The 27446-nt window shown below is 38.8% G+C and overlaps 2 protein-coding genes across 9 annotated transcripts in view; one reads left to right on the forward strand and one right to left on the reverse strand.

Moving 5' to 3' along the window:
- Positions 1–2052: 2052 nt before the first annotated feature.
- On the reverse strand, positions 2053–27020 carry RNF170 (ring finger protein 170). 8 transcript variants are annotated; one of them, XM_064501980.1, is made up of 9 exons: positions 26865–26995; positions 26289–26508; positions 24550–24607; positions 17391–17472; positions 12493–12568; positions 11031–11139; positions 9874–9947; positions 7435–7539; positions 2053–5745 (listed from the first exon to the last, which is right to left on the reverse strand). In XM_064501980.1, exons 6-9 carry the CDS (start codon positions 11098–11100, stop codon positions 5476–5478), a joined length of 519 nt encoding a protein of 172 aa, XP_064358050.1. In that variant the 5' UTR covers positions 11101–11139; positions 12493–12568; positions 17391–17472; positions 24550–24607; positions 26289–26508; positions 26865–26995; the 3' UTR covers positions 2053–5475. The 8 variants fall into 8 exon arrangements, with proteins under 8 accessions (XP_064358050.1, XP_064358046.1, XP_064358048.1 ...); XM_064501976.1 differs by having other exon boundaries at positions 17329–17472; XM_064501978.1 differs by having other exon boundaries at positions 17329–17472; positions 26254–26508.
- Positions 26729–27446, forward strand: part of HOOK3 (hook microtubule tethering protein 3) — a 90378-nt gene continuing 89660 nt past the window's right edge. The window contains exon 1 of the mRNA XM_064501973.1: positions 26729–27235. Coding sequence (XP_064358043.1) covers positions 27179–27235 — 57 coding nt within the window. The 5' untranslated portion in view covers positions 26729–27178. The remainder of the gene's footprint in view (positions 27236–27446) is intronic.

Below are 27446 nucleotides of genomic sequence, written 5' to 3' on the forward strand. Positions count from 1 at the left end.
TAATACTCTTCTTATTACTTGGGATGTAATCCCCTCAATGGGTAAAATCCCTGGCTATGGAAAGAATCTCTGCTTACCATAGCACCTCACAATATGCTATCCACGTGGGAACAGGTCAGCAGTTTGGGTGGGCTGCACCTGTGGCCCTACCTCAGCCCTAAACATCTGCAGCTTCCTGAGCAGAGGGAATTGGAGGTGGAATGAAATTGAGCAGCTTCTTCCCCAGGTCAGAATCCCAATTCCCCAAAAAGGGATGAGGGTAATCCCCTAGGAACAGTGACTGGACTGTGACTTACTGCTTTGTCTCCTTGGAAAGAGTGCCTGCAATGCTGCCACTAATGGTGACTAACAGACAGTCGTCTGTTTCCTTGGAGGTGGGAAGTAGGAGGCCTATCTACAACTGCACGATAGACCCTCTGAAATGGCCACCTACCCTGGCAGCCTTGGCCAAGCAGCCATCTCCTTGAATATCCAGTTAAGCTTCCCACAGCCAAGCCAGCATAGGTGCATCAGACAGAGGAACAGGTCTGAGAGCGGCATAAAAATCGCTCTCACATTTTCTGTGTGTGTGTGTGGAGTTGAGGAAGGAAGCAGAAAACACTTTCCTGTTGGCTCTGTATTTTCTTTGCTAAGGTGCTTCTAGGTTCTGTTGAAAGCAAAACACTGCAACGCTGCAAACAGGACCTGGGCTGCTTTGGGAAATAGAATTCAAGCTCTTCAGCCATTTTAGCTGCTACTGAACATGCAGGCTGGGATGCCTACAGTGTTTTTTACAAGCATTTCTACACTGACTACTAAATCAAAGGGCTTAGGGAACGTTTGGAAGTCCATCTGTCCTTCAGCATGAGCAAGTTCAAACTCCCGTCCTTAAAGTGACTCAGACCTTTTCCTCCCTCTGACTTTCAGATCCATCCCCTCCCCTCCCCTCCTGCAGGAAAAGGTGAGAAAAAAAAAAGCCTACAACTTCTCCAACTTCAGCTGAAGAACTTTTCCTTAGTTGCTCTCGCTTTTTCACTGCCAGTCAATATATCTCCTCACGTTAATCCTCTCACAGCTTCCCTAGTCCCTACCCATCAGTCTCTTCATCCTAATGGGTTTGCGGTCTTTCCTAATGGGCAGCTATGTTTCAGCTGCCAGCAGTAATAGGGCTCTTCATTAAGTCACGTTGAACTGCCACTGTGTGGCTGTTACGGCACCCTTCACATTTACTGACACCTAAATAAACACAGCCAGAGGATAACTGGGTGGAGACAGCTAAAGCCTGTCAGAGGCTACCAGCTTGCTAGGACAATCATTACATCACTTTCTCACCACTTCTTGGCAAGACCTTTGTACTAATCTCCTGTAGTTAGTGTCTGCATGTGTGTACCAAACTTTAATCCTTGTAGATCTTTTTTTACCAAATATGCAATTAAATGTTTTTCTGTGAACAGTAGAACTGTGTATCCAAGCAGGCTAGAAAGTTCCCAGAAGACCTTGGCACAACCTGGCCCTGGACTTCCCAGAAAAGAGATTTCTTGGCAGAATGCTAAGTTCACCTTCCTGGTGAACTAGGGGTTTGTGACATGTAGCAGAAGCACAGCATTGCAGCACAGGCCAGTCACATCCAGCTCTTCTTTGCCCCAACCCACCATTCATCCTTACTTTATCCCAACAGAGACTATTTGCTATTTGCTTCAATCTACCTCATTAACTGGATTCTCATTCATCTCCTTTCTGCTTTTCTTTGCTTGGCAAATTGATGCTAATTAATCATCTGGGCTGGTTTATCATTCTGAAAGCTTAGTGTCCATGGACCTGAAGGCACTGGTTGGCTGTTCAAGGAAATGTCCTTTTGGGACTGAGATCCTGGAAATTTTGTTATCCTGATAATAGCAATAATAAACAACAGAAGCACTGAACTATCTCTGGCCATCCTGTCTAGAGGTGCTAAGATGAAAAGCAGTAGAGGCTGTTTGCAGAAGAGCTACCACTAACTTAAGTGGGGGAGCAAAGGGCAGAGCTGAACAAATTCCCATCCAGAAAGCCAATAAAATAAATCAAGAGAGTCCCTTGCTGTAATAGCAATTTATTATAATTACAAGTAACAACAGGCAGGTTCAAACCCTTTTGTCTTAAAAATCTAATGTAACAAGCAGTCACAGCTATGAATAGTTCTATGAAACCCAAGGAAATTTGTATCCTCAAATTACACCACTCTGCCTCATCCTCTCGGACATCAATGGTGTGGGACACAAAACAACACAGAAACAGATTGTTCTATATGGTGCTTGTGATAAGGGGCATCATCAGGCCTTAAGATGCTACAAGTTATTCTATAAGAGCTACGAAGTAAAACTTTAGTTTTCCTCTTTGTTAATACTGCTGGAAAAAATCAAATATTTGACACAGTTTTTGGCAAAGCCATGAGAACCTTTTAAGAACAGTATTTTCCCCTGTATCTCTTCTCTGCTGCTAGAGTCTTTATTTATTTATTTTCTGCCTTAAGGACATGGTTGCCCCATTCCATGAGACATGCCATCCAGCCAGCCACGTCTGCAGTGCTGCACGCACAGCAACAGGTATTTCTTTCACATTCCGAGGCTAGCTCTCAGCTGTTTATAACACTTACCTTGAACATTGCTATCAAGATAACTTGGCAGCACATAGTTCAGGAAGACTAAATACTCATGTATTTATCCCAAGCTTCTTGGGTGGCTGTGCAACTTAAGCTAAGCTCCAGCTATACTATTAGTATTACCCAAGAGAGCCAATTTACAGCTAGTTCAGATTTGTCTAAAGGAGCAGCGGCCAGACACTGAAGGGCAGATGCATCCTTTTGATATAAGACACTCCTTACTTTACAGCTCTTCCCAGGTGACCAAAAAAAAGAAAAAAAAAAAAAAAAATTAAAAAAAAAAGGTCTCCATATGCAAACAGACATATATTGGTGAAGAAAAGGAGAGACAGTCCTAATTCTGTCAAGCACTTAGTATGTTGAATTAAAGCTTATAATGTTCCTCAATATCCCAAATTAAGCAGAGGTCTCAGGTGAAACCTTTCTGGCTGGCAGAAAGGGAGGGATGAAGTAGGAAACAATAGAGGAACATTTTCTATAGCTACTCAGATGTGGCTTGAACGTGAGTTCAGGTACAAAAGAGGGTCTGTTCTTCAGAAACTCCTTAGCTGAATATTTCTCACTGAACTTCTTGACAGTAGCATGTGAAATTAGAGAGCTGAGTGAGAAAATCAGTAAGCAGCTTGTCAGCCAGCTTCAGATACATCTATATCCACTCAGGATTTAGACAGGCATGGGAAAAAGTATAAACACAATTATAGGATAAACATATGCGGGAGGTATTAGATCAGGAGATTCTATTAACAGACTCAACAATAGCGCATGCTGTTCTCTAACCAGACCCACAAGCTTAATTTCAGGAGGAAAGGGAGTGTTAAATTTACTCGATTAAAAATACTTGGTGAATCCCTTGCAAGAAAGCAGCTTAGGGCAAAACTGCACAATCCTGTCTCACCAACATCCTATACTACTATCTTGCTTTGTACATATATTTAACAGTTTATGAATATCCCACGCTTGCTCAATAATACCATAATGACTTTTAACTGAGGTAGCCACCAAATCATCATTAATGATGCCAAAGCAAAAGGAAAATCTCAAGACAGATGCTCAAGAACAGCTAAAGTTTGCAAAGAGCAATAGAATTTGCTTACAAAAGTCATTTTCTCTCTCTCTGTTCTTCCCCCACTCTTGTCTCACTTCCTTTTTCTCTTCTTGCCCATCTCTAATAACTAAATACAGCAGCAAGGAAATATTAAGCTTTCCAGTTCAGTTGTAACATGGCTTTGGATTTTCAATAGTAAGTTTTCAGATGAAGAATCACTGAATTCACTTTTAAATGAATGTCAACTTTCAAAACACTGACACTGAAGGACAATCTCCAACACCAACCACAGAACGGCACTTCAGGCACCGGCTCTATCACCTTCCTGCACATGCCTCTGTACCAGGAACATATGGAAAGATTTCCGTGTGAGCCAGAAACACAGTCTGTCAAAAGGTCCCTTTATCACTGTAAGTCGCTTCCCGTATTATGTAAACATGCAAAGAATCCCCTTTCTAGTCACTGTCTTTCAAGTACTCAGGAAGTTAAAGTAAAATGGCAAACACTATCTTTCCTCTAACTACAAGTATGTAGATCAAGAATACCCTTGAGTTTTCCAGTGGCATTGATTTTATATAAAGAAAGTATTTTCAAATGACTTCTGTAGTGATGATAGTCTATATTCAAATTCAACAACAACAACAACAAAGTCAACATTAAAGGTAACTAATACCTTGGTAGTTCTGAAAACATTCCCAGGATTTTTTGTGGTCCCTTATCACAGAACTTTCAAGTTAATTCAGACTGCCCTCCACCCACACCCAAACCAATCAATCAAACAAAAAAACACCAACCCCAAACCAAAAAAAACAATACCTAAGTTATTTAATATTAGTGTTGCAGATTTCATATTCAGGTAAAATTCTGAACTGTAAATATCCAGTTCTGACTTCTTTTCTTTAATCACTAACTGAAGTCTGAAGGTTCTTTCCATCAGTTAAACACTTCAACGCAACTACAGGGGTGCAAACTCTCAATTTAGATATACTGTATTAACCTAAAGCAGCACATAAATCAGCATGAAATACTCCACCTCCAAAATATACGCTCCCTGAATAAACAAGCCTTAAGAGAAAAACTATGCTCCCGTTTAAAAATAGAGCACTAATCAGTCTGGCGTGCATAATATTGGTTGTTTCTCCATCTAGATGAGATGGCATATGTATATTCCAAAATATAAAAATAAAATTGTATGAATCGCATGCAACCATACACAGTGCAGTTCAAGCAACACTGAGGTGTTCTCTTTGTTTTTGTGAAGCATAAATTGTGGACATCAGCAAACTGCAGGGTGAGAACTGTGATACGGTCTTCAGGTTTCTTTCTTCCACAGAGATACACAAAACTATTTTTATTTTAAAAATCTCTAGCCCACCACAGTGAGATATTAAGTGATTTTATAACTGTACAGTGAAGAGTTCCTGAATTTCTTTAAACAGGTCCAGATTACCCAAACAGATTTTTTGTTAGAAGTTCTTTACCAGAACTTCTCCACAAATCACACACCAGAGGAGGCATTTTCTACTTTGATTACATACAATTGCTTATCAGGTATAAGCAGATGAAGGTAGTTTATTACATTATAAAACTAACTTCATCATTACTAAAGCGTATGTAATACACAAACTAAAGATTCCAGTTAAGCATCATCATGTACTAACCCTTCATATTTGCGTAAGACGATCAGCTAGAAGCTATGGAATTGTAAATACTAAAACTGTACACAGGCACCCTGTTACATCATACTTAGGTCATGGTTCTCTTTTTATGACATTCCACAACAGCCTCTGCATCTGGGTCATTTTCATTCATTTCATCTATTCAGCCGCTGTGTTACCACTTCTCGGTACATGATAGAGATGTATATTAACAGAAGAAAAATGACAAAGAAATCATCCAAAAAACCCAGAATTCCAAAGAGGGCTTCAGGAAGAAAATCCAGAGGTGAAGCCAGATAGAGCAAGGCTCCAAGCAAGCAGAGGAATATCCTGATACGAAACATCCAGAAGAGGCCCCCAACAGAAAACATCTCCCTGAAAGCATGCCGCAATAAAGTGGGTAGATCCATAATTCTTTCCATAATCTATGAAGAAAGAAACCAAAAGTTAATATTTGCTTTAGCAATAAGCCCATGCTAAGTAGGTTTTTTTTTTTAGTATGAAGTTTCTATTACCATATCACACTTCTGGAATCCATTAGTTTACAGCAGTAAGAACTCTACACCAGACAAAACTCTCTGGATTTAGTTTTTCTGGGTAAAAGTTAAAGATTTAGAATATGTGTGTTTTTCAAGCAAGAGTCACAAGCTACACTATTTTGTACAGTAAAAAATATGTCTGAGTCACCACAAATACAGTATTAGTATCTGTTAAGAAGGAAAAGCAGTGACTATTAGAGGAAAACAAAGCATCAAGAAATTAAGAAATAGCAAACAGGGTAACTGGAGGGAAATATTGATCAGAATGCAAGATGCCTATGGATTCCTTGAAAAAACAGTAGTTAAAGGAGAAATTGACTGCAATTCTTCAAAAATGACCCTACCCCTCCAGCATACAGAGAGTAATTCATAGAGATTTCCAAAGGACAGGTCAAGCTTTAAAGTAAATTGAAGAACCCTTAAATGCATCCATCCCTGGCTCCTTTCCATCATTTGACAATGGTTCTGTCATCTCACTGAGAGACTGCTCAGAAGAAAATATTTAAGTTTTTGTTAGGAGGCTTGGGGTGGGGTGAACTTTGACATTTTTTCCTGTATGGCTCCTCTTCTAGTGTACACAGAGCCATAACATTTAAAGGAGTTATTGCCAAGGCTGAAATAGTTCTCTAGAAAGGAAGGTTAAATGTGGTTAAGGCAATACACTGCGCACAGATCAAAAGCAGGTTATCCCGTCCAGTTCAGGCCTCTCAGGAACTTCAGGCATGGCCTCTGACAGGTTATTATTCTGGATCAAAAGCACACAAGTTTTGTGCTTAGAAAATGAAACAAGAAAATTTCTCAATTCTTTTTTGTCTCTTTGGACTGTAAATTTTTCTTGGAAAAGTTTGTTACTATGGCCAAATCCAGTAAACAGATGCAGACAAGCAGGCTATCAGTAAAGTTAATGTTATCTACGTGCACACATTTCACTTTGTGAATCAGGACATGCACATAAAAGACAAGCTCACAAGGCTGATTTTCTCAAGTTCACAGAACTTCAACTATATCTCTTCACTATTATATAAAAAAAAAGTTTTCCACAGTCACAGAACAAACTAAAGGGTGTATTATAATCTAGCACAAAAAACCAACAAAATCGAGAGCACATACAGCTTGAAGTCCAAAGAGGAAAGGTACAGAATATAACTCATGTCTATTCTTTCGATCGATTTAAAGAGATTAGTCCAGAAAATGTTCTTTCTTACATCTCATACATTTCATTCAGTATTTTTATTGGCTAATTATTGATCTTTTTCATTTAATGAGTTCGTGATTCAAAGAAGTGCTTAACACATGCTGAAGCCCTCTTCTTCAACAGGGTTCTCAAGGCTTATAAGCAGTTTTAAATTACAATAGAAATAAAAGGCTCTATACAGACAAATTACAAATAATTGTATTCCAGTATTTTAAGTTTGCCTTAACTATATGCGCATGAATTTCCTAAGGAAAACCTGCATAGCTCCTACATGTTATGAATAGAAAATTCACATTCCAGGAAAAAATTTTTTTCCCAGGAAAAAAGATTTCATCTTCCCTGAAATCACTGACCTCCACCCAAATTCTCCCACAACTTACAGATCTGGGCTGTCCTGAGAATCTCCGATTGTAATCATTAACATCTTGAAATACTTGGGTCGCATCCTGCTGATCTTCACCAAATAGTGGTAAAAACAATGTTACCTAGGCACAGCAGGGAGATTTTGTTAATGTGCAACTGGCTTTTCAAATGCAGATACTGTGAACTATAAATGAAACAGCAGTACTCTTCAGTTAACTACACAGAGCAGACTTTTTGTTGAATATGTAGTAGCAATATAAAATGAAAAATATTAACATAAAATACGTGGGTACTGCTTCTAAGTGTTAACAAGTATATCGCTTAAAATTCTTTAAAGAATATTAATGCATTTTTTTAAAAGATTGCTACAAACTAGCATACGAACTTTCTTTCTCAGAAAGGCTTAGAGGACAATTTTCAAAACACCAACAGTTTATGTTTCAGAAGTGAGATAGATGCATGAGAATAAAGGTAATTTAGCAAGTCTGTCTGGTTTTGTTTCTTAAACTCAAAATCAAATAAAGCTTCCAATAAGGCCATTCTTCTTCCCTCTTTAGGACCACCTTGCATGTCAGTAAACAAGCAGCAAAACTTGTACTTGCCTACGTGGACATTCATATCAAGACCAAGGAGAGTAAGAGAAGCTGCCAGGAAGGGATAACAACCTTCAGCTCTTTTGTAAGCGAAGTAAATTTTTCTGTTTTTGAGTTAATTTTCATGTAAATATAAAAATATGGAAAGTAGCATTCACATACATGTTATGTGATCTGTCTGCATAGGAGTTTCTGAAAACGTAGGCCTTGTATTTGGAAGTGATGTTCAGGTAGAAAATGTAGATTATCATAAGAAACAGAAAAGGTACTGCATTTTAATTTATTACAATCTTCAAAAGCTCCCCAAGTACCTGTCCACTAAGTATATCTCCTAACCTACACAAAACACAAACTGCTTATAGCTTAAAGAGCTGATTATCCCTGGGCCCATTTTCAATATGGCAGAAAACCCCCCCAACAAAAAACCCCACCTTTCTGAAGAAAGGTCTCCTCCTTTCTCCAAAATGTAAAACCATTATCTTGTAAGTCATATGTTGAGCAATATTTATTTCTGGACTAATACTAGGTTTAAAATGAAGCATTTCATTTCTTTCCATGACTAGATGTTGAGATTTTAAACTTGTAAAGAAAGCTTTTCCAGGCCTTCTGATATAACTCATTTATATCCCTGGGAAGTTTCAAGTTACTGGACTCTGAACATCTTTTTTGAGAGTGTAAGGTGAGGAACTTTCTTGTAGGAGTTTTTAAATGGAGCATTCACACTTACCAAGTAACAGTGTGAACAGATCTACACTGAAGTTCTAAGCCCTGCCATAAGCCTTCTGTGTGACTCATGTTGTTCATGTGTATACACTTCAATTCCGCATTTACAAAATGTAACCTCACCTTCCCTGCCTCAGAGGAGTGAGTAAAAATGCATAGTCATGCAAGCAGTCCCACCCAATTTACTTATTAATCAAAAAAAAAAAAAAAAAGGAGTGTCTATCTACAGAAAGATGTGAAAACACTTATTTTCTGCTTTTCCATTCTCCTCACCTTTATTTTTGTGCCTCTCGCCTCCTTGGCTACACTGTAACCCACTCATTCTTCTTCTAGCCCTACTTATTTTTCTTACCTTCATCTGTCTTATACCCACTTGTACTGCTGATTCAGAGTCAAACTTTGATACAATGTACAGGCAATGGCTTTAAACATGTTAGTAACTTCTGATGAGTTATATAACTCTCTAGTTTGTGCACTGTTACAATACATGTATGCACTTTCGTTATAACACAGACTATGAGACTCTGAGAGCCTAAGTGTTAATGAATTGCGGGGACATATTTCAAACTGACACTGTAAGTATGTTGTGTAGGAAGGAACCTAGTACTTGCTCTACAGAGCTCCAATTAATAATACGTATGAACTAGAAATAGGAAGAAAATAAGAAATTAGTGTCAACATGGTATTTTGCCAGGGAAAGGAGGAAAGAAGACAGTATTTCTTAGAAACCAGTAGCGTTCTGCCTACTGGAAGTCTTCCACAACAGCTAGGTCTTTCAGATACAAGTTCTGGTAAAGGAGCAAGTTATATACATCTCAGAAAGACAGTAGGAAAAGAATCACAGTAAGATCTTATGATTTCTGCTTTCATATACACCTTTCTAGAAAAATGGCTACATTATCAATGCCATTTACTTAAATCTGAGTTGCAGGAACAGTCTTGCTGACTCTGAGTCATTTGGCAAAGCACTGAGTTTGAAAAATATAATATCCACAGTCTACGCTTCACATATCCATATTATTTCAGCTTCTCAGATTTCTTCTTCTGTCACTTTTACTACTGCAGTTCACATATAAGTGCTTTTTGGTAAGCCACACTATGTATCCAAACCATCAGGTCCATGATTACTTGAAATATTACCGTTTGCCTGCAGATTGGACAACGGATGGCACCAAGCCATGAGCCATACCTCCAGTACGCGATAATGCAGGAACCTGATGAAGGTAAGTTAACAGTTACAGAGATTTTAAACTTCTGAGTTGAAGCAGCTACTCAAGAAATAATATGCTAAGCATTAAGTAAAACAGGAAAACTGCAACATATAAGCAGTTAAACTGAAATCCATCTCTTCTGGTATAATTTTCCATAAAATGTTAATTGAATAACAAATGTGTTCAAATTCTATATTATTAATAAGATAAATCCTGAAGTAGTTCAGCTGCATCATTAATTTTAAAAGACTCTCTCCTGAAAAAAGACAGAAAACTTCTTAATCACTAACTGAAGGAATAAAGAATTAAACATTTTACCAGTTTAAAATTTAACTAGGAAAATCACAGAAATCACAAAAATTAAGAGTTGTTAAATTAATCCTAAATAAACTGGCTTTATTATTGGAGTCTCAACGGGTGCAGGACTGTATAAAAATGTAAGTCCTTTTACTGTTTTCTGAATTTGTCAACTTTTTCTTTTGAATGACCAGGCATTATATGAATTACATACTACATAAAACTAGATGGATTCAGTGAAAGAATCCTACTGGGAACCTGAAGGACAGGAAGCAATCTATCTATCTATATAAAATACATGCATAAATTTACATACATATACATATATATGGACCTCAAAAAAACCCCAAGATTGTAAGCATTGTGGACTTAGTCTTAATTCTTCAGGACTTCCAAGAAAAACAAATAACACCAACTACATATTAATGATAACAACAATGTAATCTTTTATACTTTCTATGCAAGTTTTTTAAATGGTACAATTCCAAGCATCTTTCAGCCTCTTCAATTTTTTACTAGCTGGAAATAAACAATACTCTGTCCTTAATGTTTTTAAATTAACTGCAGTTTCAATCCTGATAGAATAGCAAAAAAATGAAGCACACTGCCACATGCCAATGTTTATTAGCAAATGTACTTTCTTAGCAAGTTATATAGAAAATTATTTCTAGTGCAGACTAGAAAATAAGTGGCTAAAATTGAACAGAGCTTTACATTAGGGTGACAGTACTAGTGCCAGTGTTCCTCCTGTTTTTTCTTTTTTCTTTCTTTTTTTTTTTTTTTGCTTACCACAGAAAAGATGTCCACAGTTTGTCTCAATGGGAAATGTAGCCTGCTGCAAACAGACTGGACAAGACATATCAGTATAGAAACGATGTCTATCACCAGCAGACACATCCTGCTGGGACAAGAGAAAGGCAAAATGTTTGAGACTATTTTTATATGAGAAGTCTACCTGAACTTAAAAAATAAACAAGTCTCAGTGTTCATTTACTAGAAGTCAAACACTCAAATACAAAATTATATGAAATGAAATCAAAATAAATTTAAATTCAAAAATTAAATATACTAAAATGCAAAAATTGATTCACTAGGCAAGTTCTTTCTGTGATAAACACATTAGTTTCTCTATATCTGTTTTACATAGTACGTGCTTCAATCCAATTAAGGACCACATAAGAAGAACCTCCCTGCTCCTACACATTAACTAGGATCCATTAGGTTAGATACACTGAAGAACTAGTAACAACTCAGATCTAGACTGTTACTTCCTAAGCAGCTCTGTCCAGAACCAAGTAATGGATCTGCATCCATTTACCAATAGCTATATTTAGTGTTCCCAAGCCGAAGCACAGATGTAAGTTTGTGGGTCTCCTAGTAAGAATCTGAGATGTTGGATGATTTGCTTTGAATTTGAACAGCCAACAGCAATCTTCGACTACTGCTGTCTCCTAGCATCTTGTCAATAGAAAAGAACCAATAAATCTAGGTAGATACACATAGCTGCTGCTATGTGGGCAGATATCTACTGTGACTGCTAAGTAATGCCTGGGTTCAGCTTCCCATATCACAGAAACAACTGTTATGGCTGTGTCCTTACTCCTAGAGAAGCCTTGATTTATTTTGTCGCCATGAAACGTTCTTTCTCCCCATTCTGCCATGCGTTTCCTCCACACTAACATATATTGTAGGCAAAACCCTGCCATTGTTTCAGGAAGTAGTACCATGGAAGAATCTCCTCAATATGTCTGCAAAAAGTCTGGCTTCTCTCAATCTAGGGCTAGGGCTCAGCAATTTCCAGCAAAGCGGCCTAGACTCTCCCAAACTCTTTTCTACATGTCAGAATTGGGTGAAATACGTCTTGCCTGGCCCTGGCTGCTGTGCCATTATTGTGCTATACAGAATTTATCAGTTTAAACATCTGACCCCTGCGGCAGCAAGCTGTACTCAGATATCCTTTTCTTTACCACTAAGTTCCCAGAAACGGTGCAGGAAGCACATAACATAATGTAGCATACTCCACCTTGTGGTGAAAACTGCTGTGAAAAAAGAACCAGCTAAATCTTTAGTTTTAATGACCTGATTTATCCATAAAAAAGCATGTGTCATCTCACTACTTGATAAATTTTATGGGTGCTTCTGTACAGTTAGTATACTTCCTTAATTTTCAAGGCTAGTTTCTTCCAGAACCTCAGGAGAGAAGTCTACCCCATATCAGGTGGGTAAATCTTTCCAACATTTAGCACAGCACCTGCTCTGTTTGAAGCTGCTGACGAAGAGCTCGCACTAGCTCTTGATTTTCTGGGTGTATGTTCTGATGTTCATTTCTGTGAAAGGAAATATAAGAAATCAGAAAAACTGAACCCTGAGACTCAACACTGAAAAATAACTGACTGAACAAAATGAGACTTGAAACAAAGGGGGAAAAAAATCATTCCTTCCTGCTATAAAGGATTTTAAAGGAAGTACACATATAATTAAGGAAACAGCACATTCATTGTACATCCTAAAGTTACCCTGGCCTTTTTAAGCTGTACAACAGCAGGATTTTTCAAAGAAAAACTCCGTAACGTAAAAAGTCATATTAAAACTAAGTTTTTTTCCGAAACAAAATTCAGCCATTAAATTGGGAAAAAAACAAGTTACTTGAAAGCTCTTATATTAAATATTTTTAATTTTTGCATTGCTGGTTTATGCCTCAATTTCTTAGTTTTTTTAATTTACTATGTAAGTTACCATAGAGTTGAAAAATCTTAATTATTTCAGTTTAATTTGCCACCTGAAAGATTAAGACATAACATTTATATAAGAAGAGGAAGGTAACACTCTTAGCTTTAGAATGTTGACTTTATGTAACTACCAGCAGACAAGATATAAAAAGAAATCACTGCAGAATCTAGTGGCAAGAAAAATACAGGTTAGAGATACCAAGACAAAGTGGAATCAGATGGAAGGGACTCACTGAAGAAAGGAAGCTGGATATATTCAAAAAACTGGATATAAATTCTAAAACACAGTGGGAGACAGGACTGGAAGTAAAAATAACATTGATAAGTTTAAAAAGCATTGTTTTAAACTAAATATGAATCAACAGCATCATGTGGTCTCAAAATGCAAATTTGTATTCTGTAGTTATACATCTGTCTTTTACTGGTGATACATTCTGCTCAGGACTGTTGAGGTCTCAGCTGTATTCTGCTTTCCACTTTGGGCTAAATGCATAAAAATGTGCACAGAAGCCTGAGAAAGTTCAGAAGAGAACTGTAAGAACCACTGGTCATATTTTTAAAACACTGATGAGAGAGACTGAAGAAACTGGAGTCTGTATAGAAGATGGGTTACGGAGAGAAAAGGACACAGGATAAATCTTCCATTTGATAAATATGATCAGTTACTTACAATAATTATTTGAGGGTGATGGAGACAAATTTTTATTTGCTAAGTGTACAAAAAATCAAAGAGGTTACCTCAGGATACTGTGGGCTATCTTTGACTGAAAGTTAAATCCAAAAGCAGGTCAAACTCCTTCCAGGGATGGTCTAGGGAGGCTGATCCTCTGTCACAGCTGTGGGCTCGACTAGCTGAACTTTTTGGACTTTTTTGGCTGCAGTTCTACTTATACAATTTCCTCATAGCTCTAGAAGTTTCTGCAATATTCTGCATCATGTGGTATGGGCAATCATAATACTGCATTACTGTCATCTTTAGCATTGTATCCCCTATGTTCTTTCTTAAATGAGGAACAGACAAAATGTGTGTTTTCACGCTAATAACTGCCTGATTATCTATAAAACGTAAGTTTATTTAACAATAATGTGGGTCACACATATGAAAGTTGTATGATGGGAAGCTTACCTTAAAACCCTTCTTGCCCTCCTTGAGTCAGATTTTGTGAATGTTGTCTGACAAATACGATAAACGTAAAAATTTTTTTCCTGTTTAGACTCTAGTTAGCATATTTTACACCTTCATTTTGTCAAAACTTTGATATATACTGAAATTGGATTCAAATCACACACAATTGGAAGGTATGAATTATAAGCCAGTTTATTCTGATCCCTTCATAAACAACTAATTTTGAATTTGTTGCTAGAGTGTTATCCAGTGAAAAGCTACATTAAGCAAAAATGAATCTTAGTTAGTCTGAGTTATTAGAAGTCAAGCAGACAAGGTAAAGTTACCCAGACAGTATTAGCATAACATCCTTGTACAAATACTTCACATACATAGTTTTAGTTTGGTATCATATGCTATGTTAAATACACAAGATTATTTGTAGAGCTACAGAAGTACAGCATCTGTTATTTATGCCTAAGTTGCTTATGTAACAGAACACTGCACCATGTCCAACAGGGGATAGGTAAAGCTCAAGGCATATCCCATTCATCACTTCTTTTGTAAAATTGATGTAAGAAAATATTTTGAAATAAATGAGAAATAGTATGGACCTATGTAATTACAGGCACTACCACACACAAGTTAGAAAGAAATGGCTAGATACATACTCTCTTCTTTTCATTTTCTGATTATTAAGTGTTAGTGCTGCAACCCTGTCTTGAGGTGCCCTGTACCACCAAACTGTCCTTACTGAAAAGGGTTAGGCTACCTGCATTCAATGTGCAAGGTCATGCAGTGAAAGTGAGGAACAGTACATATGGGGACTGGTATATCACTGCAATACCGTTGTTATTTTCCAAGATTTAAAATCTCAGCTCTGCTGAAAATACTGACTTGATTTTATAATAAAGCCATATGACGGAATGGAATAGAATAATGAAAGAAGATGAGCTAAAACTGCAGACTCATAAGAATGGGTTAGGTAAAACATCTGGGGCAAGCAGGGAATCTCTGACATCACAGTAGAGGGTCAGTTCTACTCCCTTTAACTTGCTGGATAAATTAAGGTTTCACAATCTCATTTGTAATGTGACAACCTACCCACAAGTTTAAGAGATGATGGCAAAAATCTGGCTGCATTTTGTCAAAAGTTATTACTCAAAGAAATACACACTTAACAAAAGTCTTATAGTGACTGAACTAAACAGCTGCAACTTGGCAGATATGTTAGTTACTGTTAATAGTTTCTTCATCAAAAGTAGAGAGACCATCACCTCATGCCCTGATGTGATGCTTCAGTGAGTTCTCTCTGCTAGAAACAAGTATAGCAACCATATCCCTTAACAGTTCTTTTCATACTCCCCTTCTGCTCCCCAAAATCTAGTTAAACATATGATCCTTGCTGCCTGCTTCCCCTTCTCTAGTCCTTTTTATCCAATTGCTTTAATCTTACGCATTCTCCTAAGCCTGCTTTCCTGTATTCGTACCCCGCACTTGTTCTTACCCAACTTAAGTATTTCAGATGTTGCAAATAGAGACATGGATGGCAAAGAGACTGAGATAATGTACACAGGATAAGGAACACACAAAGTACTGTACTACCAAAGACAATCAGAGAAGAAAAAGAAAACTCTTCCTTTTCTTCCCTGTCCTCCCTTCAGGGTTAAATAAATAAGGATTAATGCACTTTACAGATTTTAATGGAGACAATACACAGATTAGGAGGTATGGAAAAAATGCTATTGAATACAACCAATTTTAGGAGATACTGGAAGAGACAACGGAGCTTGAATAAAATACTGCTAAGTCTCTTAGAAGAGAGTCATACTAGGTGTAAGAAAACTAGCTTCGAGACAGTCTAAAGTACAGAACCCTGTGTTCTGAGTTTGCTTTTCCATAAAAGAAACCGTTAAGGTGTGTAACAGGACCCACAATCTTTTTGCTTAGCTCATTCCACTACACAAGTAGGAAGTAAGTAGCCATCTTCTCCACCCCAAGTAACCCTTCATCACTGATGTATCATATCCTTGATACCAATTCTGAGTGAATCTCCATTACTATTGCCCACTGCTTATTCCACTCACTCTTTTCATATCTCTAACTTGTCTTCCTCTGTAAAGTTCAGAATATTTCAAAATTAAATTAACCATGCTTTAATTTTAAAATAAAATGCTTACTATTTAAATATACACTTACAAATTCAGGTTACAAATGCTGAATATGTGAATATGAGGACTGGAGGAAGCATTAGGGAGCAGAGGAAAAGATGACTGAGGAAAGACAGGCACTCCTGGAGGCATGTGAATGACTGAAAAGCCTCAGCAAGAAAAGCAAGTTGAAGTGTATTCACTGCTCTAAGATTCCTTTGCTACAAGCAGAAGGAGCTTTCCTTTCCATTTCATCTCCTGCCTGTGAACAGCAACACTACCTTCCGGTCCTACTAAGCTTTCCCACTTCTGGTTTCTTTCATAGCTTTCTCTCCACATATCCCCTATATAATCATCTCATATGGAATTCATGAACGAGAATCTACCCACAACGACAACAATTCACTAAAATTAAATTCTCTTAGTTGTTAAAACTCTTCTGTGCTCAGAAGTCTACAGACTCGCATAAAGCCAGGCAATCTGAACTATAGACTTATCTTCCCCAAAATGCTTAGGGTAACGCGCTCATTAGGTCTCAAGGAAAAACTCTGAAACTACGGATTAGTTTTGTTCAACTCTGAATTTAACATTTTTATTTGTGGAAAGTATATTACAGTCCACTATTTTCGAAGCATACTCATTTAGAAACAAATCAGTCCATCTATTCAGTCTTTTTCTTTCTTTCTTTTTTCTTTTTTTTTTTTTTAAAGGAGACTGTAGCTAGGATATACAATGGCAGATTACATCTAACCTTAGTTACGCAGTCATTATTGACAAATCTGTACTTAATAAGGAAATATGACACCAGTCATGCAGACTGTAAATTAAATCATTTTCAGTCTTGAGGAATAACGGACATCATTCAATTTGATCACCTAAATATAAGGAAGAGTTTGGCATCGCTTTTGGAAAATGCATCATTTCATTCTGACCGTGAATTAAATCATGAAGCTCCAAGCAATTAGTTAAAAGTAAGTGATTGAACAACAATTTATTTAAAGTCACAAAACCATAGCTGTTGTATACAAATGCAACTATTTATTGAAAAAGTTAGTATTGACAAACTGAGGTATGTTGATCAATTTGTATCAACATATTCTCACCTTAAAAGGGTATATACCAGAGCAGCAATGAAAGTGAAACTGAGCACAACTGCCACCAGTACCTGGTCACTTATTCCTTCTATAACTGAATCATTATCTAGCTTCAAACTCTGAACTTCTGCTTGGTGACTGGCCATCCCAGCTCTAAAATGTAAAAAGAAATATATACACACACATATATATATTTATATAATTGTGTATATATAGATATATATATGCACACACACACACTTTATAGATACAAAAAACTTATATACACATCTATTCATACACACAATAAATTCTTGAGGTTCAGATTAGTCTTTGCTTGGGAATCAAAAATGATACAGCAAAAGAAAACAGCTGCATTTTACCAAATACAGAGATTGCTGCTGAGGACTGTAAAGCACTGTTGTTCTTACACAGTAGCAAGTCTTAAATGACTTACAAATATATATACATTCAGATACTGTACCTGCGGATATTTACCAGATATCTTGCTTAGGGATAGGACAGTCTGTTGGACTTGACATATTCTAAGGACAGTCCATTTATAAAGAGTATAATGAGTTTACATTACCAAGAATATTACCTAGTACACAACACATCATTACTGTTAGGCTAAGACAGCGTACTTTTGAGAAACCTAATTTACACCACTTATGTGAATAAAGAAACAAGAATATTTGGGGTTTAGCTGTTTTTAGAGTGATCAATGTCCATTTGAATACATGGGAATCATGTCATGCATTTTATATTTTATCTGGCTTTTCTATGCATTTCACATCCTTCAGCTGGAAACATAGGAAAAGCTTGAAAGAAATAGCGTATTTTCAAGCTTCTCTCACTAGACTTGTTTGTTTTATATTCATTTCACATCTGCAAAAATCAGAATGACTTGCCAGCACTAACATTCATTAAACTACAGCTGGAGACATAAGCAAAATAAAATGATCTGCAACACACTGCTAAATTGCTCCTGTTGCAATCAGGAAGTGAAATGAACCACAGCTGTGAATATTATGAAACCAGGAGAATTACACTAACTTTAGGAAAAGATAATAAAAACTGTCATATTGAAGCTGTGTCCATACACAATTAAAGTATTTGTCCTATGAGGCTAACATAAAGTATCAGTATCAGCATATAAAGTCAGGTAAGACTGGTATCATCTACTTTACTTCCTGCTCCAGTCTGCATGCCTTAATCCTGCAAGCTTTCAGCAGTGTTCCCCTCCACTTCACAGCTCCTACCTCATTTTTGAATTTAAACCTTGCTATCCAGTAAACATCAGTACAGAAGACATTACCTGACCCTGACAAAGTGCAAAACAGAAAGAATACATGTCATGGAGATTTTAGTGCAAACCTGTAATGCACTACGCTAGCATGATTCTGGCACGCCCATCTGCTGTTCTTAATTTAATAAGATGCCATGTTTTCCACAAGACAGATGCACTTACTGTTCAGATCTTTTCTCATACCAGTTGTGGAGCTTTTCCCAGGCTTTGTTTCATTTGGGGAAGCCACCCTGCGCATTAGTAGTCAACCAGAAGCTGGTATATTTTGACATTACAGTAGAAGGGAAGTGGTATTATTAAGTACCACAAGAACAAAGAAAACTTATTGAGAATGAATGGTAGATTCCTTTCATTGTTCCTGTATTTTTGGGCTTCCACTGTGAAAATCACAAGGAAATAATGAAGTCTATATGAAGTAACACAATAAACTAGGGTATCCTAACATGCGTCTCAACCTGAACTGAGATTACCATTTCTGTAACTATAGTCATAATTTTTGCTAAATACAGCTTTCCACAACCAACTGTGTCATAGTCTAACTATTAAAATGTCGATTAATGTTTGGAAAGAGCACTCTTCCCTAAAGATGGAACACCAGTGACTCATCAAGAATCATGATCAAAATAGGTCAAAATCAAAACTGATTTCATATATACTAACGAATGAAAGACACCAGAACTTTGCAGAAAGTTCTCTCATACAAAAAGTATCCTACACAAGGAGCTATAACATTTCTCTGTGTAGCTACTTGTACAGTTATATTGCCATAGTTAGAGCCATGAGGCTACAAGTGTTTTGGAAGTTTTTCAGGCATCAGTTCCTCAGCATCAGAAGGGTCTGGACTTCTAGGCATGCTATGGTGCCTCGCCAGATCAACATCCCCAACACATATACTTCATTTCTCTATATAGAGTCTCTAAAAAGCTTCTCTCTCACACAAACACAACATTCTGGGACACCCATTTTCCACAACTGTATCTCAGGAAGAGCATTGGTATCTTCAGTTCCTACATTTTCTCTCCCTAACGACCATCATTATTCTACTAATCTCTACTATGTCATGCTGTCATCTCTAGGTTGACCACTCTGTACAAAAGACAGGTAAATGGCAAGAATCTGGTAGCTGATTTACCTCCACACTGCTGCATCAGCTCTGCTGGAACAAATCAAGATGCTAATAATACCTGCACCCAATTAAGTGTTAAGTATTTCTTTAGAGATATACACTGCTGCAAAGAGACACACAGATGTTTTAATTGCCCAGCACCTTTGGAAGACAAGCGTTTCTCACACCGACACCTGAAAGGCTTCTTTTATCACTGCTTGCTTGGTACACTCCTGAAAGTGACACATGAATTGTCAGTACCATGCCAAATGAAGTAAGTTTCCCTGACCAGCCTTCAAGGCTGTAGAGCTCTCTCCCCCTCTTCATGCTCCTTGAAACAAAACTCCCTCAATCCTTATCTGCCTGCTTACTTTTAATACCACTCACTGTATTTGCTTTCCTTCATTTCTGCTCATACTCTTCCTGAAATACCAAAGAGTGGTGCAGAGGTCAGCAGCAGCAAAAACTGAGTAAGAAATATACAGATTATCATCTTCTCTGACTCCCTGCACACAACTCCAATTATTTGTATCTACTTTACCTATTCACTTATCACGGATGACTTTCCCAATACCCGTTTCCCACAAACGTTTTCTCAACAGGAACTCTTGCACAGTCCTCTGGCTACACATAAGGCCACTCCCCAAAACACTGTATCTTTACTAATACATCAATACCGGCAAGATGTATAGATGGCAAGTGGAATCTCTGCCTCTTAGCCTCTCTCCCAACTGCTTCTTTTACTGAAATGTAGAGAAGGTGGGCTAGTGGCGCTTACGGCTCAAGTTGTTTATTTTAACTTATTTCGCTCTGGACAGCAAGTGAGTGCTGAGTATATTCCCCTCACTACCTCAAGCACTTTTTCCAAGTCAGCTCATTCCACAGGAGGGCTCACATAAGCTGTGTAGACTAGGAACTAAAAACAAATGTTTTTCAGGTCAAAAAATCAATACAGATTTTCTCCGATAAGTCATTTAAGTCTCCACAGAGGCAGTAACAATCTTCACCTACTCTTATCTCTGTTTTAGAGTATGAAGAAGCAATGCTTCCAAGGAGCATATTACAGAAATACAGTAACTTGAAAATTCTCTCACTGAAAGAGGAAGGAATTTTCTTATCTCAAGTCTGTTTAGAACATTTTCCAACAAAATATTTAGAACTGCAAACTTGCAGGTCATTATTTTTTCAGATGCAACCAGAACCACCCCTGAACACATCTTTAGTGATTTGAATGCATACAGCCTAGCCAACAGTCCTAAAAAAGCTGCTCAGGAATCCTGGCTTCCAGTGCATGGGTTTAGCAACTGTACTCTTCCAGTTGGTACAACTAACCAGCAAGTTACAGGAGACTTAATCTTAAATGATGTAAGGAAGACCTTCAGCCTTCCAATACAACCTGCATTGACAAGGACTTCCCACTAAGCTGAACGTCAGAAAAGGCTTTAAGATCAAGACTCTACCAGAGACACTTAATCTCTCCTAAAATAGCAACCAGTAATAATTCGATGTCATTCAATAGCAAGTTGATGAGATTCATATTAAATTCTTTCCTTCAACTTTATCTCGCTCCATTACATTTAGCTGGCTATGCAAAAATAAAAATATTTCCTCAATCTTTTCTGCATAAAATCATTTTTAAAAAAGGCCTTCTATACCACATTTTTCAGTCACTACATAATTTAAAAGCTGTTCTCCCTTCTCTATAGATTTATGCTACCTTTTTGTTTCTCTTCGTAATTACAAAGAAGGTTTGAATTTTTAATACTCTGCCTCTGTTTTTTATACAAAAAAATAATTCTTGTCTACAGTAGCTTTTTGAGAGAAGTGCCAAATTAATAGGATAACTATTAATGGGAAAAAAGCAATAACTGAAAATGGATTAAATTTTGAGAAGTTATTTTTGTTTATATTTAAGAATTTCAGTCATTTAACTGTGAGACAGATTTCTTAAATGAAGGCATAACCCCACCTTGCTTTCCAATTAAAGAATGAAAAGCAGTCCACATCAAAGCAATACTCCTATCAAAATCAGCTTTGGAATGTTAAAAAGTAAGTATCAGCTGCAAAATAAAAAAAAATGACAAAAACATCGGGCCTTCTTCCTACATTAAAAGCAATAACAAAACACAATTTAATTTTCAATTTCAGTTCATATTTAAATTACAGCCACTTGCTTGAAATAAAACAACAGGTTGCTCAGTGAGGGAAAGGAAAAAAAAAAAGAATTCTCCTTTCCATTTGGCCTAACTTACAACTAGACTTTGCAGTACAGTACTTAGACTGGGATCAGACTTGTTCGCATCAGGATTCCTGATGATTACAGAATGTAAATATCCTCAGACAGACTGAATTGGCCCCAGAATGCTTGGAAACAGAAAGGAATGCAATTTAGCTTAGTAAAACCATCCAGTCTGGATTGTAAAGACCATTTCAGACTACCCATCTGAACACAAAATTATCTCACTTGTTCTTCATTATTCTGAGAGTGATCAATGACAGAAATCAAAACTAGTTTGTTCATATATGATAACAAGAATTTAAAGGCCTTAAAAAGGTAGATACTCTTGGCCCCACCCCAGCTAAGTATAAAAAATTCACTGCAGCTGCATGCAGGTTTACACAAAAAAGGAGAACCATAAGAAGTAATTTCTTCATTACAACAATGGCTTTTATTCTTGGAAAAACATACAGATAATGTTGGAGGGGGCATGGAGACACATACTAGTGTGGATGCGTTATCTCTTCATTTTTCAGATTTGCAAACTACTATGAAGACTTTCAATGTACTTCATAGAGCACAGCTGGAACAGTTCCCCATGCCATGAGTGACAGAGAAATTAAAAACAATCCTGCATTTGCCATGATGTATTAAATACTTGCTGCTAGCTAGCCGAAGTCAGAATAGCCCCATATTTCCAGGTTCCATGATGAACCACCAGCCAGGTTCATCAGGGAAGTAACAAATGCTAATATACTCCAAGAAAGGCTGGAGTCTTAGGACCCATGACTGAAGGAATGTGCAAGTGTAGTGAAAAAAGTCTTTTCTAAGAGGCTTTCTTGTCTGAGCAGTGAACTAGGAAATAATATACAAGCAGTACTGCTGAGAAATACAAATTAGTAACTAAGAGCTCTTGAACATTTTATTGACTTTGAGGGCATGGTACAATTTGCTCAACAATCTAAAGATAGGTTGGACTACGATGTGTCCTTCCAAGGCTGGGCTGGGAGTGAACTGGATAACAACTACCTTTTCACTGCATTTTTATTTGTGCTATTTTCTTCTTGGTGCAGTACTGGCAACCAACCTCTCTGCTTGGAAAAATTAAAAAAAGGAAGATTGTAGCAGCAGGCCAGAGTACAAGTCAGAGCTTGTAATACCCTTTGCCTGTTGTCTTTTACGAGCAGAAGCATTATTCTCCTTCCTTAAAAATACTCCTTACTTTGCATAAGTTGTGTGTTTTCCAAGATAAGCTAATTCCTTTCTGACTAGTAAAGTACTATTGAGAAAGGATAATAAAATGAAACCACTGGAAAAGTACTGAACATTTTTAAGGACTATTCCTATGATTCTCATTTTTGTTAAGACTACACATGAAAGCTTTAACTCCTCAAAATTTCCTTCTACAGTATAAGGAACTGAAATAAATTGGTTTCACTTGCATCTATAGGTTTCTAATAAGATTGACCTATTTTAGATAACAGAAGTCAACCGTTAGCAACTTAAGCATACCAAAATGGAGCATATCTACTCTGAAATCCACCCCCACATGCATATTTGCTTGCATTGAAATATCTAAAGCATGAATTTAGTGGTTTTGGTTTCATTTAAGAGAAAAACAGAAAGAGATCCCCACAACTAAGGCAAATTCTGAAATATTGGGAACAATGGAGACCGCTCTTTCATCAAAAATTACCATCTACTTCCTAATTCACGCTAGCAGCAGGTACTGGCAAACTGTCAGTGGTTGAGAATGGGGCTTTGAGAATGGGTTTGATCCAGCGAGCTGGATCCTGGAATTATTCTTCATCTCTTTCATGCACAGTTGAAGGGTATGGGTATACTGCATTCAGAGAGCTTACCAACAGCAAGCATTAAGCATATACGATGACAATAAGTGCACAGCATTGAAGATTTTAGCATGAGCTGCTACATTTTACCTAGGTACTTTAACATTAGCATACTGAAACTGGACTTTGATATAACAGTGTAGACATACATAAAAAGGCAGAAATAAGAGAACTGACAGATGGTGTCTTCAGAAAACAGGGTTTTGAAGAAGCATGATTTATTAATTTTTCATTTTTGTGAACATAATCTCATTTGCATAAAGAACATATAATAATCTCTAGTATTAAGTAACTCTATAACTTGTAAAAATCAGGATGAGAAAAATCTAAGCACACAATTACTAAAAAAAATAAAAAATATCAAATAAAGCAACATACAAATTGACAAGATGCATTCTGTGGGAAGATTAAAACTGAACTGGGGAATATGTCTCCAGCATTTCATGCAGCAGTTGTTAATACAGCATTATTATGAGTAAGCAGCTACTTTGGAGTCACAAATCAGCTCAGCTGGTAGAGCAAAATTACAGCTAGACTCAGCTGTGCCATATTCAGTTATGCTGTCACCATAAACCACATCTGATTTTAGGATAATGCTGAATATATTTACGTACATATATACTCACTGAAAAAGAGAGATGAAATAAAAAAGAGCTGACAATCTCGGTAGCTTCCAGCAAAGCCAAAATAGGGGAAACTGGGCATTTTTAGTAGAGAAATAATACTTTTGTTCAATACACCTTAAGAACTGATCAACCATTGCACTTGCCTGGTGAAGCAGGTCTCTGCAAGCTCTGAGGTCAGTAGCCTCTGAGAGACATTTTTTCCTAGAGAGAGGAAGAAAGAAGTAGGTATTCTATCCCTGTTGGGGGGAATGATGATTTGCAAGTTAAAAATACTGCATATGCAAACTCACTCTCCATTTCAAAAGGAACCAAGTTACTTTTCCCTCAGATACCCACTTATTCTGTAAGGGGAAACACCACCAAGTTACAATACCATTCCGTTGGGAACACAAAAAGAATTGTCCCATTAGGAGCCTGAAACTATGTTGATGGCTTGAAGCAAAAAGACAAATACAATGGTCTGCACAGCATTACTATTTGGAATATCTGTCTTGACAATGCATGACCTGTATAAAACGGTTCCTAATAAAGTCTTCCACTGTTTCACAAGAATAACGCATAGAGAGAGGAATGGAGTTCTTATAGACATAAAGGGTAGAATTCCTGTGCAGATAGGGACATGAGAAAGAGCCTGCCAGTGCCGTTCAGTTTGGATAAATTGCTTTTCTAGCAGACAAGAAGAGAAAGGAAAAAATATCACTTAATTATAAAAACTATTTACTGATGTATGATAATAGTTTTGCTAAGACAGAAAAAGCTTATTTACTTTAAACCTGCTGTAAGAAAAGTGCCTAACAATTGTTTATTGCACAATGCAATTTTTCTTTACATAACCTCATATCTAAAGTAGAACGCAAAGCAAAAAAAATTACTGCATTTGTTTACATCAACAAAACACAAAGCATAAGCAATGCATGTCATGACAATGGACAAAGCAGCGTGGGAAACAGGTAAATAAAAGAAGATCTGGCATAAACCCTTAAAATGTTGCAATATACCCCTGAAAGCATTGTTTATCATAAGTACCAAGCATTTAGCCTAAAGTAAACATTAAAACTTGGAATGGAGAGTTATTATTGCACAACATGTACAGTTCTCTAAGGCTTTTTAACTTTTTCTGAAATTGACAGCTGCCCTTAAACGGCAACGGGCTGAATTCAAAACTTGAAAATGAAAATAGCTGGTTATGTTATGACATCAGGAAGAAGATACTTTATTGAATAAGCTTGAGAATTTTCACAGCTCTTATGACACACTTTTAATTCCAACAGGTCAGCATAAAGGAGCACCAAGATTCCGTCCATGTTAGTAGCCCATTTAATGCATGAATTATGAGAAAACAGGAACAAAATGAGAGTTACTGGATGTGCAACACTTTCCTTCTTGGTTGCTTACGCAACCCTCATCTGTGTTACTAGTGTACTATGGTTGCTATTCCATGATGCCACACGCCAGCCCAGTGACTAATCAACAGGGATCTGCATAACTTAATATTACATCTGATATTCTCACTAGAAACTTCAGCCGGGGCAAAATTCAGCTGATTACTGAAAATGAGTTTGCTGAACCCTTCAGGCAACCCCTTTACATCCGCCTGGTGTAAAGCTCCTCTAGCCAAGGAAGTAGGGAGGCGGAGCTACTCTAGCCAAGAAATAAATTCTTAAGACTAAATGTGAACTGAGTTGTTCACAACTAATGTAATTTACTAGAATAACTTTTATTATAGCAAAATTTTGCAGAAAGGAAGTTAATACCATTTTCTATGACAGGAGAGAGAGGAAATAAAAAAAAAGAAAAGGAAACCTTTCAAAGGCTGCTCTTGCCACACGTCAAACTGTACTACTTACTAGCAAGTGACTTTCTTGGGGTGCAACATCCTCACCTGTCCACACTGCTTAAGTCAGACAGCGGTGGAGGTCGGGGCCCTGTCAGCCACCCGCCAGACACCCACCAGGCCGGCTCCTGCGTGCGCCTCAGGCTGCAGGACGAGGGGGAGGGAGAGAAACCGGGCAAGAGCAGTCAGCCTGCGGAGGGCCCCGCCGGAGGACTCCCGGCACCCCCGGGGAACCTGCTTGTTGTCAGCACACGAGTGCCACCACGGACTTCGGACGGGGAATAAATAAATAAATAAATAAAAATAAAATAAAACAAAACAAAACAAAATAAAATCTAAGCGCGGCATCAGCCTTGCAGGCCCCCGACGTTTTGTAACTGCCAGCGACCCGCCGCGCTCGCCCAGGCCGCGGAATGCGCGAGCGCCCGCGCAGCCGTTAACGGCTGCCCCGCGCCGCCCGCGCAGCCGTTAACGGCTCCCCCGCGGCACGCCCCTCCGCCGCCCCGCACCCCGCCGGCTCCAGCGGGGCGGCGCGGGGAAAGGAGGGGAGGGGGCTCCCCGCCGGGCCGGGCCGCCGCCTCCCCTCAGCGTCGCGGGGAAGGGGCGCGGCCCGCGCGGCGGTACCTCAGCTCCCGGCGCGCGCGACACTCACTACCGGCCGCCGCCGCCCCGCCCCCGCGCTGCCGCCGCCGCCGCCGCCGAGCGGCGCGTCGCTTGGCCTGGCCTCGCCTGGCGCGGCGGCAGGGCGCATGCGCGCGGGGCGCGCGCGGGCGGTTCCGGCGAGGTCGCGGTGACGTGTCGACGCCGCAGCCCGGCCCGGGACGTGGGGGGTGCCGCGGGGGGGGAGGGGGCGCCGGCCGCACCGACCCGACCCGGCCCGGCCCGGCCCGGCCCTGCGCAGCCCGGCCGTTATCCTCGCGCGGCCGCCGCGCCCCGCCATGTTCAACGTGGAGAGCCTGGAGCGGGCCGAGCTCGGCGAGAGCCTCCTCACCTGGGTGAGTGCCGCCGCCCGCCCGCCCGCCCGCCGGCGACGCGGCTCGCTGCGCCCGCCCCGGCCGCCGCCGCGGGGATGGCGGGGGCGCCGCCCGGCTCCCCGCTGGGCCCGAGCCCTGCCGCGGCCCCCGCGAACAAAGGAGGCGGCGGGGCCGCGGCCTGCGGCGGGCAGCGCCCCCCAACCCCCCCCCAGCGCCGGGCCCCGCGGGGTGC

The sequence above is a fragment of the Dromaius novaehollandiae genome, chromosome Z (assembly GCF_036370855.1).
Source record: "Dromaius novaehollandiae isolate bDroNov1 chromosome Z, bDroNov1.hap1, whole genome shotgun sequence".
NCBI classification, from domain to species: Eukaryota; Metazoa; Chordata; class Aves; order Casuariiformes; family Dromaiidae; genus Dromaius; species Dromaius novaehollandiae.

Bases quoted from the DNA above. Each gene is read 5' to 3' on its own strand.
- RNF170 (XM_064501976.1), bottom strand. From the start codon at position 17,465: ATGGCCAGTCACCAAGCAGAAGTTCAGAGTTTGAAGCTAGATAATGAT. The intron at 11,140-12,492 runs GTGCTGTGCTAA...TTGTCCCAGCAG, and splicing joins AGCAGCTTCAAACAGAGCAG to GATGTGTCTGCTGGTGATAG. The intron at 9,948-11,030 runs GTAAGCAAAAAA...TACCTTCATCAG, and splicing joins CTGTGGACATCTTTTCTGTG to GTTCCTGCATTATCGCGTAC.